At 41.0% G+C, this 16021-nt stretch overlaps 2 protein-coding genes across 8 annotated transcripts in view; one reads left to right on the top strand and one right to left on the bottom strand.

Annotated features, from left to right (window-relative positions):
- Window positions 1-16021, bottom strand: part of LOC102452866 (pinopsin-like) — a 159834-nt gene that overhangs the window by 43291 nt on the left and 100522 nt on the right. For 3 of the 4 annotated variants that reach the window (XM_075917840.1, XM_006114559.4, XM_006114560.4), the window contains one exon: window positions 10789-13179. The exons of the other annotated variant lie outside the window; for it this stretch is intronic. In XM_075917840.1, coding sequence (XP_075773955.1) covers window positions 12940-13179 — 240 coding nt within the window. In that variant the 3' untranslated portion in view covers window positions 10789-12939. Of the gene's footprint in view, window positions 1-10788; window positions 13180-16021 lie in introns of those variants that run through there. 4 annotated transcript variants of the gene reach the window in all.
- Window positions 1-16021, top strand: part of ST6GAL2 (ST6 beta-galactoside alpha-2,6-sialyltransferase 2) — a 318315-nt gene that overhangs the window by 295254 nt on the left and 7040 nt on the right. For 3 of the 4 annotated variants that reach the window (XM_006114562.4, XM_075917819.1, XM_075917803.1), the window contains 3 exons: window positions 138-235; window positions 3520-3621; window positions 4621-4795. In XM_006114562.4, the coding sequence (XP_006114624.1) occupies window positions 138-235; window positions 3520-3621; window positions 4621-4795 (375 nt within the window). Of the gene's footprint in view, window positions 1-137; window positions 236-3519; window positions 3622-4620; window positions 4796-10462; window positions 10774-16021 lie in introns of those variants that run through there. The other variant, XM_075917829.1, reaches the window with a different exon arrangement.

Genomic DNA, 16021 nt, shown 5'->3' with positions numbered 1-16021 from the left:
AGAGGATTTGGGCTTTGTCTCATAGTAGAATATTTATCCTCTAAATACTAGGATTAGAAAAATGTACAAACCCATTTTCCTTGAAATGAGATTGTTTTGTTAAGAAATATATAAATGTAGCCCTTTTGTACCCTTAGATTCTCACGATGCTGTTCTGAGATTTAATTCTGCTCCTACACGTGGCTATGAAAAAGACGTTGGAAATAAAACAACTATGCGCATCATCAACTCCCAGGTCAGAGTCCTTTGTGAATTCATGTGTTTACTATGACTATACGATGTAACACTGGCTAATTAACATCTTAGAAATCAAATATTTTAAGAACAAAGCTGGTTGGATAATCTAGTGAGCAACTAATGATTCACACAGATGATGTAACCATGATATAGAACTGATGAAATATTCGGGGTCAGTACTCACCTACAAGATATTTTTATATGAAGGCAGGAAACTTGAGTCTGGAATCCGAGTTTCCCTGAGACAATGGTATCAAGATTGGGTTTGCAAAGTTTTAGATGAAAACTGCAGATGTCAGGCCATAGCCTTAATCATTAAGGCCATAGTCTCCTTGCAGAGGATCTGTGTCTCCGTACTGCTCCCGGGTCCTTGTGATCCTGTCAAGGTCTCCATTACAAACCCTGCCCCCATCTCTTCTTAGGAGTGAGCGACATGACCTAGGCCAAGTCGCTGCACATCTGTATGCAAAATAGAGAAACCACAGCAAAAAACAGATGATACATCTGAGCCAAACTTCCTCAGACCAACAAGAAATGTTTTCTTTGACAGGTATTAACATTTGTTGAGTTGTAGTGACATCTTGTGGTTGAAATAGGTCTTCTTTTCAGTTTTCAAAAACTGCTGGAACTGATTTCTTGAGCTCCGGCCTTGGACAAACCATTTTCTCCTTTCAGTTTTTCCATCAGGTGATTGTGAGGATTTAATTAGTCACTGCTCGTTGTTTTGCGCATAAAACATGCTATATACATGCAATTATTATTGCATTTTCTATATTGTCATAGCAGACCTTGTGTAACTCCATTTAGTAGGATTATTGTTAAATTATTCTTTTTAACTCTTTGTTTTTGATAGCGCTCCCAGTGTCAGAGAGCTGCTGAGCAAACTGAAAAGAAGACATGATCCCTGACTTAATGAGTTTATATTCTGAAGTACGGTTGACAATTTTGGTTGGATGTATTCCTGGAAATTAAATCATATGACAATCTTTAATTAAAGAATAGTGATAGAAATGTAGCCGTGTTAGTCTGGTGTAGCTGAAACAAAATACAGGACTATGTAGCACTTTAAAGACTAACAAGATGGTTTATTAGATGATGAGCTTTCATGGGCCAGACCCACTTCCTCAGATCAAATAGTGGAAGAAAATAGTCACAACCATATATACCAAAGAATACAATTAAAAAAATGAACACATATGAAAAGGACAAATCACATTTCAGAACAGAAGGGGGATGCGCAGGGGGAGGGAAAGGTAAATGTCTGTGAGCTAATGGTATTAGAGGTGATAATTGGGGAAGCTATCCATTACAAAGATAGCTTCCCCAATTATCACCTCTAATACCATTAGCTCACAGACATTTACCTTTCCCCGCCCCCTTTGCATCCCCCTTCTGTTCTGAAATTTGATTTGTCCTTTTCATGTGTGTTCATTTTTTTAATTGTATCCTTTGGTATATATGGTTGTGACTATTTTCTTCCACTATTTGATCTGAGGAAGTGGGTCTGGCCCACGAAAGCTCATCATCTAATAAACCATCTTGTTAGTCTTTAAAGTACTACATAGTCCTGTATTTTGTTTTAATTAAAGATTAATCTTTAGTTGATTGAGAGTCCAGGCTAGGTCTGGAGGGTTGGCAACCCTACTCGAAAGATAAAAGCTTGCATAATTTTAAAAAAAACCTGCTACCCATAGAACCGGGAGGTTAGGGATGCTATGGTGTTTTGGACTGGTTCTTTCGGTATTGTCACCTAAGCTAAAATTTGTGGAGGAAATTTTTAAATATGGTAGCAAATTCCTTTCTTAAGGAAATACCGTTCATTGAAATCTAAAGGGGATGGAAATTATTATGAAGTCATTTGTCTGGAATGCAGATGAATAAAACAACTAGACCCGAATGAATGCAACTTCAAACACTGTTGAAGTCATTCTTCCATCCTCCCCATATATCAGTAAGACCTGGTTTGGAGCCAAAGGAATAGCAACTCAGGGAAAGGATGGCCCAGGAAGAATAAAAAGTAAAGCCACAGTGGACTAGAAGAATTAGGGGGAAGATGTACTGGGGAAAAAACAAGGGGAAACTGAGAACAGTGGATCCAAGTTGTATTCTGATTTTGCTAACCTGGAATTATTCTGTATCTGTCTCCTATCAAAGCAGATGAATTTTTACTCTGAAGAGCTGAACTTGCCTTTTTTTTTTTTTAACTATGTTGATTGTGGGGTCTCTTCTTTAAACTACACAAAATAGAACATGGAAGTAGGATCCCAGGGTCATCGCCCTCCTTGAGAAAGTTGCTGGCTTCCCAAGAGAAGGCTCCAATGTGCAGTTTGGGTGAGAGATGAGAACAACTAGTCGACTATTCAATAAACAAAGTCGACTACCCACTTCCCACCCGTGCTGCCTCTATCAGAAAGACTCTCCAGCTGACCCCAGGCTCCATGCAGCACTGACGCTTTGAAATGCCACAAGGAGCATGGGACTAGTGGGGGACTGCTTGAGTTTTTCTTTGGCCCTGTGCTCTCTGCAGCACTTTCGCCTTTGAAGACGGAGGTGCCCGTATAGACTAATTAAATAATCGATTAGCCGATTAATCCAAATTTAACATCCCTCGTTTAGGCCAGTATTGTGTTTTTTGGAAATTTAAAACTAACATAGCTGTGTCCACTCACAACTGGTGGGGCTTCTGGGTGGACCTGTAACGTTCCTTACTGGTGATCTGCTGTGGACACAGTAGTAATTTAGTGATCTGTATCTTCAGGAAAACATGGGTGCTACTTACAGCAAAACTCTCAAGATGTAAAAGTTAGCTGAAGGTATGAGTAATACTGGTAACCATTTCCTGGGCACACACCAGCTGTATAGTACAGTGTGTGTACAGCTGCTGTGTGTGATCACAGGCTCACCAAATAACTAGGAGCATCTGAAGCTGTAGAGAATGAGAAGCTCTTGTAGATGTCAGCTCTTTTTTGTATTTCTTTTGGGCTCAGGCCTTTTTGTTTGTTTACAAAACCCCCAAGCTCCTTGAAATCACCCTCGTGAAGCAAAAGTTGATAACTGACTTCCCCCTGATTTTTGCTTTGTTTATAATCCAGTAAGAGCAAGGATATGTATATGTTACCACTGATGTGCCATGTTTCAAACAACTTGATGCACACAGAGTTCCTGGCACACATTTGCATTTATCTGTGTTATTCTTATGCATGTTCTTTAGTAGAGAGGATTCATATTGCTCAGGTTTCATTGAAAACATTAGTGTGTATGTATGTGTGTGTGTGTTTGCAGATTCTCACCAATCCAAATCATCACTTCATTGACAGTTCGTTATATAAAGATGTGATTTTAGTGGCCTGGGATCCTGCTCCTTACTCTGCAAATCTGAATGTGGTAAGCCCTCAGTTTGCTCATTTCCTCCCAACTGGCTGAAAACAGTGGGCAGGTACCTGCAAAGAGTAGTTTGATTCTACAGCCATGAGGGCAGGCAGATGGATTGGTAGGGATTTGGGGTGAGGTCTTACTGTTTTATGTATTAACAATGAGACTGATAATACATATCGGAGAAATTGCAGTGTGGCAGGTAGGGAATGTGCAGCTAGAGTTTTGTGGAGGGGCATGAGAGAAGGTAGAAAATCACATTCCAGTTTTCCATCTTCCCTTAAGCCCTGACACACTAATTCAGTCCTTAAATAAAAATACATAACACTCTTCCTAATCCATCCATCGTCCAGCAGACCACCATTTATATTTACTCATGAGTCCCCAGACTTTCAAATTAGTGTGCTGGTACCCTCCATCCCAAATACCATTGTTCCCAGTCACCGCTGCGCCTCCCCCCGCCAAAAAAAAATCATTTTGCAGTCATCACTTGGAGGGCTCTGTAGAAAAGGAGATAGGGATGGGAGCCCAGGGGAACAAGAGCTGAGTACACCGCAGCTGGAGAGAAGTGTGCCGGTTTTCTCTGTAGTACAGCTGCTACAGTGCTTTCTGCCTTCTCAATGAGCTGGTGGGGACAGAAAGGTACTGTCAGGATGTATTGGAGTGACATTCACCCCGTGCTAATGTCCTGCACTAAGGCTATTTAATCCCTAATTACTTAACAAGAGTCGGAGTGATGTGCAGGCCTTTTTACGCATCCCATGTACCAAAGTGAATTCTGTATTGGGAGCATACACATAGAGGAGGGAGCAGAGCAGCCCAAGTTCAGACCTGCTCGTTAAGAAAATGTCCAGCAGCTCAGGCTGGCTCGCTGTCTGTGCTTTTGTACTTCCGTGCCAGTGCAGAGCTGCTAGTGTTGTATCTTATGTACTGTGTGGTGTGTGTGTGTGTGTGGAGAGCACCCTCAGATTGACTAGTTTCTCACTTTGTTGTCTCCCCCCTCCCCTCCAGTGGTATAAGAAGCCAGACTATAACCTGTTCACGCCTTACGTGCAGCATCGCAGAAGGAATCCAAACCAGCCATTTTACATTCTCCATCCCAAGTTTATATGGCAACTCTGGGACATCATTCAGGAGAACACTCAGGAGAAGATACAGCCCAACCCACCTTCATCAGGTTTCATTGGTAGGTGTATCTAGCAATGCCCCAAAACACGTGTGATCTAAATGATGTTAAATATTTACATTCACCATAATCAGGCCTGTTTTCATGCATTATTGATTATGCTAGTGTAATGACAGTGACTGTTTAAGACACAGCCAGAGGGGGGGAACAAACAAACAAAAACCCCAAACAAAATGTGTTTGGAATCAAGCCAGACTAAAAAAAACAAAACCCTACGCTCCACCCCTTCCCTGCCCCCTTGCTGAAGCTCCCTCCACCAAGCAACACAAGCCACGGAATTATCAGGGGGCCTGGCGCAGGGCAGCAGCAGGAGTCACCTTCCACACTCACCTGCAGCCTTTAGAGTAGACATAATTCCCTATTGGGCTGAGTGCTCCCAAGATTAGTCATCTAGTGCAGAAATTTTATGCTGCCTTTTGGGCTTGCCAACTCTAAACCAGCATACAAACTGTGCACAAGATGATGGTGTGTTTCAGTTGCAGCACACAATTGTGTCCTCTGCAGTAGCAAACAGGGCACGGGGCAGATGAGGAACTTCATTGTGGTGTTGGGGAGGAAAAGGGGAGCCGATCTTCATACTGCCACTTAGTTATCTAACTGAGCCAGCGTTATAGACAAGAAGCTTTTAATTGGAGTAGGACCCACTGCTTGTTTTTCATGGCACATAACCCACACAGCACAGTTTACCTGCCCAGGAGGAGGGAATATGAATGGAACCATTTCAGTTGGGTTTAATTTTCTACTTTGAGCTGAAGGAATTTTATCTATTGTGGAAAGGGATGTTGAGTTGGAGACTTGGAGGAACAAACCATAAGCCATAGCTTACTGTGACATCAACCCCCTTCATGTCTAACTGCATTTTTTTGTTATTGTATTGTCATTCTGGTACCTATTAAGTCAGTTGCCTTTCTGTGGTCCCACCATGATGTGCTAAAGATTGTTGTTGGGACACCATTCAGTTTTAAAAATGGAAAGGATGTGCCAGGAGCAGGGGGTGTATCATTGCATTCTCTTCCACAGCTACTCAGGATAAAGGATTCTTTGTCAGCTGGTGTACTCCTGTCACCATGTGCCTAAGGGACCAACTGCCTTGGCCACCAGAGCTGACATTTAGTTGGCGTTGGCTGTAATGTTCTCTTCCCTTTAATGCAGTAGTTGGCTGTTGCGCAACTTCTGTGCACATACCACATTTTGTTACTATGAAGACCGATGCTCCCTTTTGTGGTAATTTTTGGCAAGATGTGTATTGGATGGGTGTTGGATCACTTTGGCTACCTGGGGACTAGCCCTCTCTTGATTCCTCTCTGAAGACTCTGTATGCATGTATAATCACACTTACCTGGTACATGGAAATTATACCAAATCCAGAGCATGAGTTTTTATGGCTGTGAGTACAGAGCCATACACAGTTGCATATCTACCTGATTTGCTATGTGGTAGTAGTAAAATAAGTCAGTGCTTATAGTAACCTATGTGCTAAAGAACATCTGATTCACCTATTAAACAGTATCACTGCTACTAGTTAGAACTTACCCTGAGTAGGTGTAAGAAGAGAAATAAGGCAGGGTAGGGCAAAATTCCAAGCTCAGTAATAACAAAATTATAACCGGTAACTAAGTACATATTTTATTATTGAACAAAAATGCTTGTTTCAGGATTTACAGTTCACACTACAGTTCAAAATCACAGTGAGGCATTAAGGATTCTTAATAACATTATATTCAACTTCCTTTGCATGCGTGACTCAAGATGACAACATAGGCAAGAAAGTCATAACACTGGTACATTATCAGATGGTTTTCATTCGGGACATGGACATAAAACCATTTTAGATGGCATGTTGATAAGAAGTAAGCTGCTGATCTATGCCTAGGCTTAAGAAGAATGTTTACATAACTCAAAAAGAGAGGGTGACAATGTTAAACACATTAGTTACTTTAAAACTATTTGCCTGTGTTACTGTTTCCTTGACTGAGCTAGGAATCTGGTAATTAGTTGCTAAAAAACAAGCAGTGGTTCTTCTTTTCAGATAGGTTTTGTTTAAATATTATCATGCAAATAAAAAAAAACACTCAAATGTGTAATAAGCTCCAGCTTTCTGGTATACACAGATAAGAGAGTAAACTCATTTTAAATAGCATTCCAGGCATTATCTGCCACTTTTCATCTTTCATTGTGTATGGTGGGTTTCTTTTAGCACTCTAACATGTCACTTGACTTTGAATGAAACACTTAACAGCACATAGTAATATTGGTTAGCATTTTCATATCAGTGAATTTACAGAATACATTATAGTTATTGATAAATGGTGCAACTTTTCTGTTTACAGCAACATACATTGATTTCTAATTAAATGGCATGATGCAAAAATCTACAGCAAACACAAATATATTACTGCTTTATGTCCAGGCACAAAAGCCATTTGGTGACATTTAATTGGTGTTGACTTTCTGAAAATTCAAGTAGTGTTTTCTTGTGGTTAATATTTGTCATCTTTGTTTGATCATACAGACTGGAAATAGCTTTCTCTTGAAAATGAACACAGCATTTTTCCTCATGGGAAAAAAATCTATTAAACCCACAGAATTGAGGGTACATACTCCCTTTAATTCCTGTGCATATCTGTGGCATCATATGGCTCCCTTTTACAAACATGAACATCCATGGATGTTCTGGTAATACTGGCATCCAGTATTACCAGAACAACAACAAAAATGTTCATGTGTACGTGTGTTTTGTAGTATTATAACATGAGTGATAGCTTAACTACAGTATTTAGCACTGATTCTGTTCTTGCCTTAAGTTTGTTAAATTTGATGGAATAAGTAGCACCCACCTGAGAAACTGTTCTTTCGATATGATGACATGTCTCTTCAAAGAATGACAAACACATAGGCTGCGTCTAGACTGGCATGATTTTGCAGAAATACTTTTAACGGAAAAGTTTTTCTGTTAAAAGTATTTCCGCAAAAGTGCATCTAGATTTTTCACAAAAGCATCTGTGCCAAAGTGCTTTTGCGCAAAAGCATCTGTGGCCAGTCTAGACGCGATTTTGTGCAAGAAAGCCCCGATCGCCATTTTAGCCATGGGGGCTTTTTTGCGCAAAACAATTCTTCCCTGTCTACACTGGCCCTCTTGAGCAAGTATTCTTGCACAAGAGGGCTTTTTCCCGAGCGGGAGTGTGAAAGTATTTGCGCAAGAAGCACTGATTTTGTACATTACAGAGTCAGTGCTCTTGCGCAAATTCAAGCGGCCATTGTAGACAGCTGGCAAGTTTTTGTGCAAAAGCAGGTGCTTTTGCGCAAAATCTTGCCAGTCTAGACGCACCCATAGTGTACACATACAGGGTAATGTGCAGGAAACTTTTATTTATGCCCTGTTTGTTCATAAATCCTTAAAATAATGTATGTTGTTAGACAAAGTAGTTTAAAATAGTTACATTGTTAAACACAGTAGTGTGAATGCTACTGTGATGTATGAGAAAATATTGCATGTATTGAGTGTGCAATAATCAGATCAAATGTATGTGGTTATCAGATCACATATGTGACTGACTTTGTTCAGTCTCTCTCATAAGCAGAAAGTGATAGAAATGTATCCGTGTTAGTCTGGTGTAGCTGAAACAAAAAACAGGACGATGTAGCACTTTAAAGACTAACGAGATGGTTTATAAGCTTTTTAAGCTTTCTTTTATGCTTACTTAAAAAAACACACATAGGCCTCATTTTTCAGAGTTACTGAACATTGCAACTCTTAACAGAAGTTGTGGATGCCTGGCACTTCTGAAAAATCAAGTGCTCTACTTCTGCGTTGTAAATAATTAAACAGTTTTGCTACATCAAAAGCTGAGCTGATTAATGTTTGGATTAGATTCCTTACTTCAGATGACTTTATATGTCATCTGTTATACTCAGGTGTATTAAATTATATTCTATGTACTTACAAACTAGAAAAAATGTTTTTTAATTAATTTGCTAACCACAAAGCACAATTGTACTGTGCAAAAGATGCATGTTGGAAATTGAAAACCTTTTGGGTCATTAAAATGATCAAAATGAAATTAACACATTTTCTCCTTTTGATAGAATAATTTGTATAAACCACCCATGCAAATAATTTACCATTAATTTTGTTTAAATATTTTCAGCAGCACAGATTGCAAAATCCCAAGAATTTAGCTATGCCATTTAGACCCAATTTAAGCCATATTTAAACATTCTTCAGCTATATATAAAATAAATGTAAACTAGTATAGCCTAGTGAGCATTTTAAAAATATTTAAATTTTGATTAGTGTCCAAAACTGTAATGTTGTAATGAAGAAACAGCTGGTCAGCAAGCTTGATAATCTGATAATTTCATCTGAATAATGCATATTTTAAAAACTCTTTTCAAATGAATGTTTTTTAGTGCTAATCCTCTCTTCCCGCCCCCCCAGCCCCCCAGTAACTTTTCTTCAGAATACTCATAAGGCCTGCATCTTAGTATTCTATAAAGCAGCTTTTCTAGATTTTTCTGTACATGGACACAACGATTTTTTAAAATTTTACAACAGTTGTAATCCAAATAGGACTTTCTGGACCATAAAAAGGGGCTAGGGCATTATCATAGACTGTTTGGTTTATAGAGAACTCTTTTCAGTCCCTTTTGGCATGCACGGTAATACTGTAACCTCACCAGTTATTCTTGCCACGTTTAAGGTCAGGTTACATTTTTCTTTGTAATTACCATGTGCTCCTTTTTCCACATTAAAAATAGATATTTAAGCTCTGAGAGCTCAAAAATAGTTTATTATGCACTTCAGAGCTGGAAAAGGCCTATTAATAATTTTTTCCGCCCACTTTTTGATTCTGCACGGATCCCCACAGTGTATTATTGAGTAATCTGTCCAGCCTAAATTTGAAAGGAATCAACCGATAAGGCTTTCCCTGTAGAGGAGTAGGCCTCATAGTTAAGATATTGCTCATCTGAAATATGGGGTTTCATTTCTGGGCATCTCAATGCCAAACTTATGGCAATTTCAAGGGGGCTTGAGAAGACCACCCAGTATGCTCAAGGGGATGAAGAAATTGAATTAAGGAAAGATTTTTTTTTTTTTTTTAAAACGTAGCTTGGCCTAGTAACAACTAAGTAGCTGTACCCAGATGACACAAATTTCCCATTTTAAGGTCATAAACAGTAAGGAAAATGGAAATAATGGAGAATGGTGGAAAAGGGTTATAAGAAAACTTAACTAAATTAAGAAAGGGAGGCTTGCCTATGAGATGTATTAGGCTGTGGAATGCACTCCCCAGAAAAATTTAGTAGCACTATTGCTTGGGACTTTTAATGAGCAGAAAGGGCAGAGCAATAGAAAATGCTGGGCGGGGGGGACTTACTGATATTGGTGAGGGGCTGGACTTAAATGTCCTGGTTCTTTCTGTTTCTCATTTCTATTATTTCTATTAGTATTTTGATTCCTGCTATTTTCCAACTCTTCTATTGAATGCTTTTCTAAATTTAGTCCTAGGTTATCTATCAGACAGTAGGGTTTGTTCTTTGAATGAACTGTTTTAAATGTAATTTAAAAAATTAAAGGATTTAAAGCTTTTAAATAAGCTTAGGGTGTGTAGTCATGCTTATGCCAAGTGAAGAGATTAATTTTCCTGTTTGTTCTCACTTTCACAGCTGCGGGAAGAAAGAATGGAGTGTCATCACCAACTTAGAATTTTATTGGCTTTTTAGTTTCTGTTGCTAGTTTTAAAAGATTTTTTTTTTATTGGATTGTGAGGATTTCTTGACAGGTTTTATACTGTCAGTTTTGTTAATGGGATCAGAAGTTACAGAGGGAAAACAGCTATTCAGTCATAGTGTATTTCTCTTGCCAGTATGTACTCTCCAGTGACTTAATCTTCTCCTTACATAAGGTTGGTTAGATGCATTGTACTGTAAAGTATTCTGAACTGCAGACGCTACATAAATTAAAAAAACATCACTAATTATTTTATTGTCATTTTTATTGTTCTTTACAACAGGTTTTAACAGTTAGCTCTGTTTACATTTTTAAAAACAGCTAATACTTGTCCCTTCTGTAAAGCTTTGTCTTTGCTTTCATGTATGTTCACGAGAATGAATCACGGTATTGTTCTTTTCTAGTCTTTTAATCAGCTGCTATTGGAATCAGAAGGACACTGAAAAGTCGTGGAATTCTTTCTAAAATGTCTTAATAGTGCAATAAGAATTGAGGAAATGCTTTCAATATCTATTCACACTTCCAAAAGCTATCTCAACCCAGCTTGTATTTGAGTGCATGTTACTTTTCAAGGAATTGTTCACATGAGAGATTTTTCATGCCATACCTAATTTGTGCAGAACAGAGATACAGAAGAGTCTCAATTTTCAAACCTTCGTTTATCCAACATTCCATTTTATCCGACATGCTGCCCGTCACAGCAAGGGGCTCCAGGAAAGCTTCACACCACAATGGCCCTGCTTTTCCCTTTCCCTTTTCTAGGGTTGGGCGGGAGCCTTGGTTGGCAGGTCTGCAGCGCCCTCTTGTGGCTTATGAATTTGCCATTGGCAATGTTGCTTTTTTCTGTTTCTGGGGAAAGTGGCGAGCGCCTTGCCCTGCGTCATAGCTCAGGCAATCCACACACAGCTCTGGAAAATCATCGCTGGGGAACGTGGCGTGGCGCAGGGCGAGGGCTGCACTCCCGCTGCAAGGCAGAGCCCCGGATCTTACTCCCATTTGGGGAGAAATACAAGGGCTGGTCAAAGCGGCAGATTCAGGAGGTTTAGAACTGGATCCCGCAAGGTATTACAAAGGGCAAATGTATAAAATTAAAAGAATTATAGGTATTATCCAACATTTCTGCTATCTGACCATCCTCCAGTCCCGTTTAGGTTGGAGAATTGAGACTCTATTGTATGTGTGATTTATTCAAGAAATTGTGTTTGCATGTGTAAATTTGATTATTTGTTTACACAAGTGATAATGTTTATATATAGGAGTACATTTTGCATATTGGCCAATGAAGGATAATGGAAATCATTATGTATTCAGTAGGTAGCATAGGTTTACAAAAATGAATAAATACATTGACAGCATAATTAAAATAGTAAATGTGAATTCATTACAATATCAGTGCTCACGTAAATCTTACAAAATTCAGGTAGATGAGGGAAAAGCAGTGTAAATAGTATGGAAAGTAGAAGAAGGACAAAGTGTGCCTCTCAGTCTTTTGCTAAACTCTTCCCTCCCCTCCACTCAATGGCTTGGATAATGAGCACTTCCCACGTGTCCCTTATTCTTTGGCTGGTGGTGCAGGGAGCAAATCCCTTCTCTGCCCTGTCCCTTCACATCTACTTTAGGCCCGGCAGTATATATCTGGCTGCTTGTCCCAGAGAGTTCAACCCCAGGAACACAGACAAACATGCCATACCAGACTAATAGTTGCAACAAACATGGAAAGAAAGATATCTGGGTCATCAATCCCCTAAAGAGATTGACCTGCACCTAGAAATAAATTGATATTAGCAAGGCAGGGTGCAGAATACGAAAAAATAACCACATGCAAATATGGCACTGCTATAAGTTCTAAGGAAGGAAATGAATGCTGTAGGGCAAAGGGGTATAACTGGGAATAGCTGAGTGAAATTAAAAAAGGAAAATCAGGGTGAATATCAAGAAAATCCGGAGTTTTTCAGGTGAAGGGAAAGAAGGAAACCTCCATCACTCACTTTTATATGTATAAAGGACCAAAACACGAGTAAAGAACAGTCCGGCGATGGAAAGGGATAAACTAGATGCATGCATGCATCCTTAATGGAGGTTGACTCTTGGAAACACTGTTCATCAGATTATAAAGATTTAAACCTTCACTGCTTTTCAGTTCTCCATTAAATAATTTATTTATATCTGGAAGATCACCTGAATTTTTTTTTTTTTTTTTAAACCTTCCCATATCAAACCATTTCTGCAATGACTTTCAATCGTAGTTGGAATTAAGAAATAGTAACAGAAGCCTATTTTGGTTCTTGTCATATTTTTCCTGTTCCACAAATAGGAATGTTTTATGCAAGAAATTATGTTTTAGGAATGTACAAGTAAGTTAGGTACTGTGGCAATAAAATCACATATATTGGTTAAGGTTTTTTCCAGTTCATCAGAGAGAGTTCTCTAACATCTGTGGGGTGTCCTCTGAAGCTGGCTCCACACTTGATATGGGGCTCTGAAGACAGGCCACTTTTTCATCCGTTTCAGGAAGTACTTGATCATTACAAGCAATTCCTCCGTCCGCTTTCTGATTCAGCTGGAATACGGTTACCTTAGACTGACACACAGATTCTCCATCAGCAGATGAAGGAGGGTGGCAATGGAAAAGTAGAAGAAAGCATTTGTAAAACTGAAAAAAAAAATCAATTTTTTTTAGCATAGCTGCTAGGCCATTTAAAATTCAGTGCATCTTTAGTTGGAGACATGGATTCACACTGGAGTTATGAGCCTAATAATTTGTCAAATTAGTAATTACACATTTCTCACTTCAGACTCACGTTCCTTGTGACTCATAAGCCTAAACAGTTACATTTCACATGTTTGGGCATCTTCCCTTTTGGATTAGTATTGTTACTCTGTAAGATTATGAATTCCATCTCGGGTAAAAGGAAGACTTCGGTATAGTCTAAAACATGTTCTAATCCAAGTCACGAAAGAAGAGGTAATCACAAATAAATTACAGGTTGAACCTCTCAGATCCTTGACTCTCTGGTCCTGCAACATCCGGGATCTGGCAAGGCCATGGGTGTTGCTGGACCAAAGAGCCCCAGGAATAGGAGCCATCCTGGAAAGCTTAGGGTCTGGGCCAGCAGTAGCTGGGCAGGGGAACCTTGGTGTCAGTGGGGTCATGTGGGTGCCTAGCAGTGGGGCTGGCAGCAGCAGGAGAATCCCAGAGACCTCCCTGATGCAGGGTTGGGATGACTGGATAGTCCTGTCCAGGAACCCCTGGCAGCAGTGGAGCTGAAGAGCTCCAACTGGGGAACCCCAGCAGTGGGGCCAGATGGCAGTCAGGGACTCCCAGCCCCAGCAGGGACTGGCTTAGTAGCCCCAGTCAGAAAACCCTGAAGAAACCCCCAGGGCAGTGGGCCCAAGCCGCCGCCACAGGGCTGCCAGTGGCTGGGTGGCTTGGGGTTGGGGAACCCTGAGGAAGCCCCAGGAGCAATGGAGCTCTCAGTGGCTGGGCAGCCCTGTCTGAGGAACCCCTGGCACAGTGAGGGGGCAGATGGGCCAGCTTTAGCGGGTCAGCCGCAGGGCAGGGTGCCCCAGGGTGTCCCAGAGAGACGAGCTGGCAACAGGGCAGCCAGCCGGGAAGCACTGACCTCCCCTCGTCTGGCGAATTCCTTGGTCTGGGACAACTCAGGTCCCAAGGATGCCAGAGCAGGGAGGTCCAGCCTGTATTTAAAGTGACTTAGAAAAGAAGCCCCCACCTAGATAACTGATGATGCAGGGCGGGATGAAAACATCAATATTAAAACTAAAAAATTAAAGTTGTCATGAGAATTAGCTCACAATACCTTCATGGCTTTCTAATTCCAAAACTTTTTTATGGAAAAGCCTAATCTTAAGTTCTAATTTGCAAGACCAAAAGTTAGTACAGGTTGGACCTCCCTGCTCTGGCACCCTTGGGACCTGAGCTTTCCCAGACCAGGGTATCTGCTGGACCAGGGAAGGTCAAGGCTCCTCTGCTGGCTGCCCCACTGACAGTTCCTCTCCCTAGGGCTTCCAAGGCTGGGGCTCCCCGTCCTGGCACTGCCCTGCTAAAGCTGGACCCACTGAGGCTCCCTGACCTGCTGCCCACCAGCTGCACCAGGGATTCCCAGGGGTAGGTCCACTTGGCCACCACCAACCCCACTACCTCTGGCGATTCCTCAGGGTTTCCCAGTCCCAGGCTGCAGCCCAGCCCCACTGCCGCCAAGGGTTTCCTAGGTTTCCCTGGCCACCGCCTGCCCCAATGCTCGGGGCTTTCTGGCTGCCTGACCTCACTGCCACCGGGGATTCCCACGTCGGGATGGAGGCTCCCCGATGCCACATAGCCCCACTTATGCTGGGGTTCCCCTGCTGGGCCTGGGACTCCCTGGCTGCTGCTTGGCCCTGCTCCTGGGGTTCCCCAGCCTAGCTGCTGCTGGCCCAGAGGGGACTCTTCAAACCCTGTGTTCTCTCAGCTGGCTCCCACTCCTGGAGCTCTTTGGTTCAACAGCCAGCAGGACCCTGGATTTGGGAAGTTCAATCTATATTAGTTCAACTGTATTCTTGTTCTGAGACACAGCGCTCCCACTCAATGAACCGCGATAGTGATAGTGTAACCAGTGTTTTGATAAGAAGTGTTGAATTTTTTTTAAAATTACATTATTAAATAAAGAGCCACCCCGTCGGGTATTGACTAATTACTAGAGACTTTTGACGTGCCTATGTAAAACAAACACAACCAATAATTAGTAAATCACAATTAAAGTTTAGACTACCAATATTTTTATATTAATCCCTTCTCAAAGAGTATTTAAAGTGAACCAATTCGTTGCTCTCCCTTTTCAAAAATGCAACATCCCTTTCTTAGCACAAATGTATCATCCTATTATTGAGGTCATTGAGAAGCTAATACTTTTTTTAGGTCCAATGGCTCTACTAATCTCCCTCCCCTCCTACACAGGTTCCATTCGCAGACATGGAGAGAAACAAAAAATCCCGGAGGCAACCTTTTCCTACACTTTAAACAGCAAGTGAATCTCTGTGCTGGTACTGAGGATCTTAGAAATCTTTGCCATAGTTGATGACAATATGTATGAGACAGCAAGAGTAAGTGGTCCTGCATTATGCTGGATCCACCTATTCTTCGGACAAAGCCCAGTCTTGCGGTAGGCACTTGCTTGTCCCCACCTACAGTGTCCCTATCATGTAGTAGCCCAGCCACCTCTTCGGAGAGATCTGAGAAGCCACAGACTACAGAGCCCCCACTACGTGGATGATATTCAGCTATATGTCTTTCTCCACCAATGCAAGGCCTTTGTCTCCAAACTATCTCAATGCCTTGAAAGAAGCCAGTGGATGGATGAAAAGCAACTGACTCAAACCCACTCTAAGACAGACATGAATTATGATAACAGGAAGTAGAAAATGCTTTGAGGTAAAAGGAAGATTTCAGTATAACCTAAAATATGTTCTAATCACTGCATCAAGTGATTAATACTCTAGCC

This window comes from Pelodiscus sinensis, chromosome 1 (assembly GCF_049634645.1).
Source record: "Pelodiscus sinensis isolate JC-2024 chromosome 1, ASM4963464v1, whole genome shotgun sequence".
In the NCBI taxonomy this organism is placed as follows: Eukaryota; Metazoa; Chordata; order Testudines; family Trionychidae; genus Pelodiscus; species Pelodiscus sinensis.
This window is presented reverse-complemented; position numbering and strand designations above follow the sequence as displayed.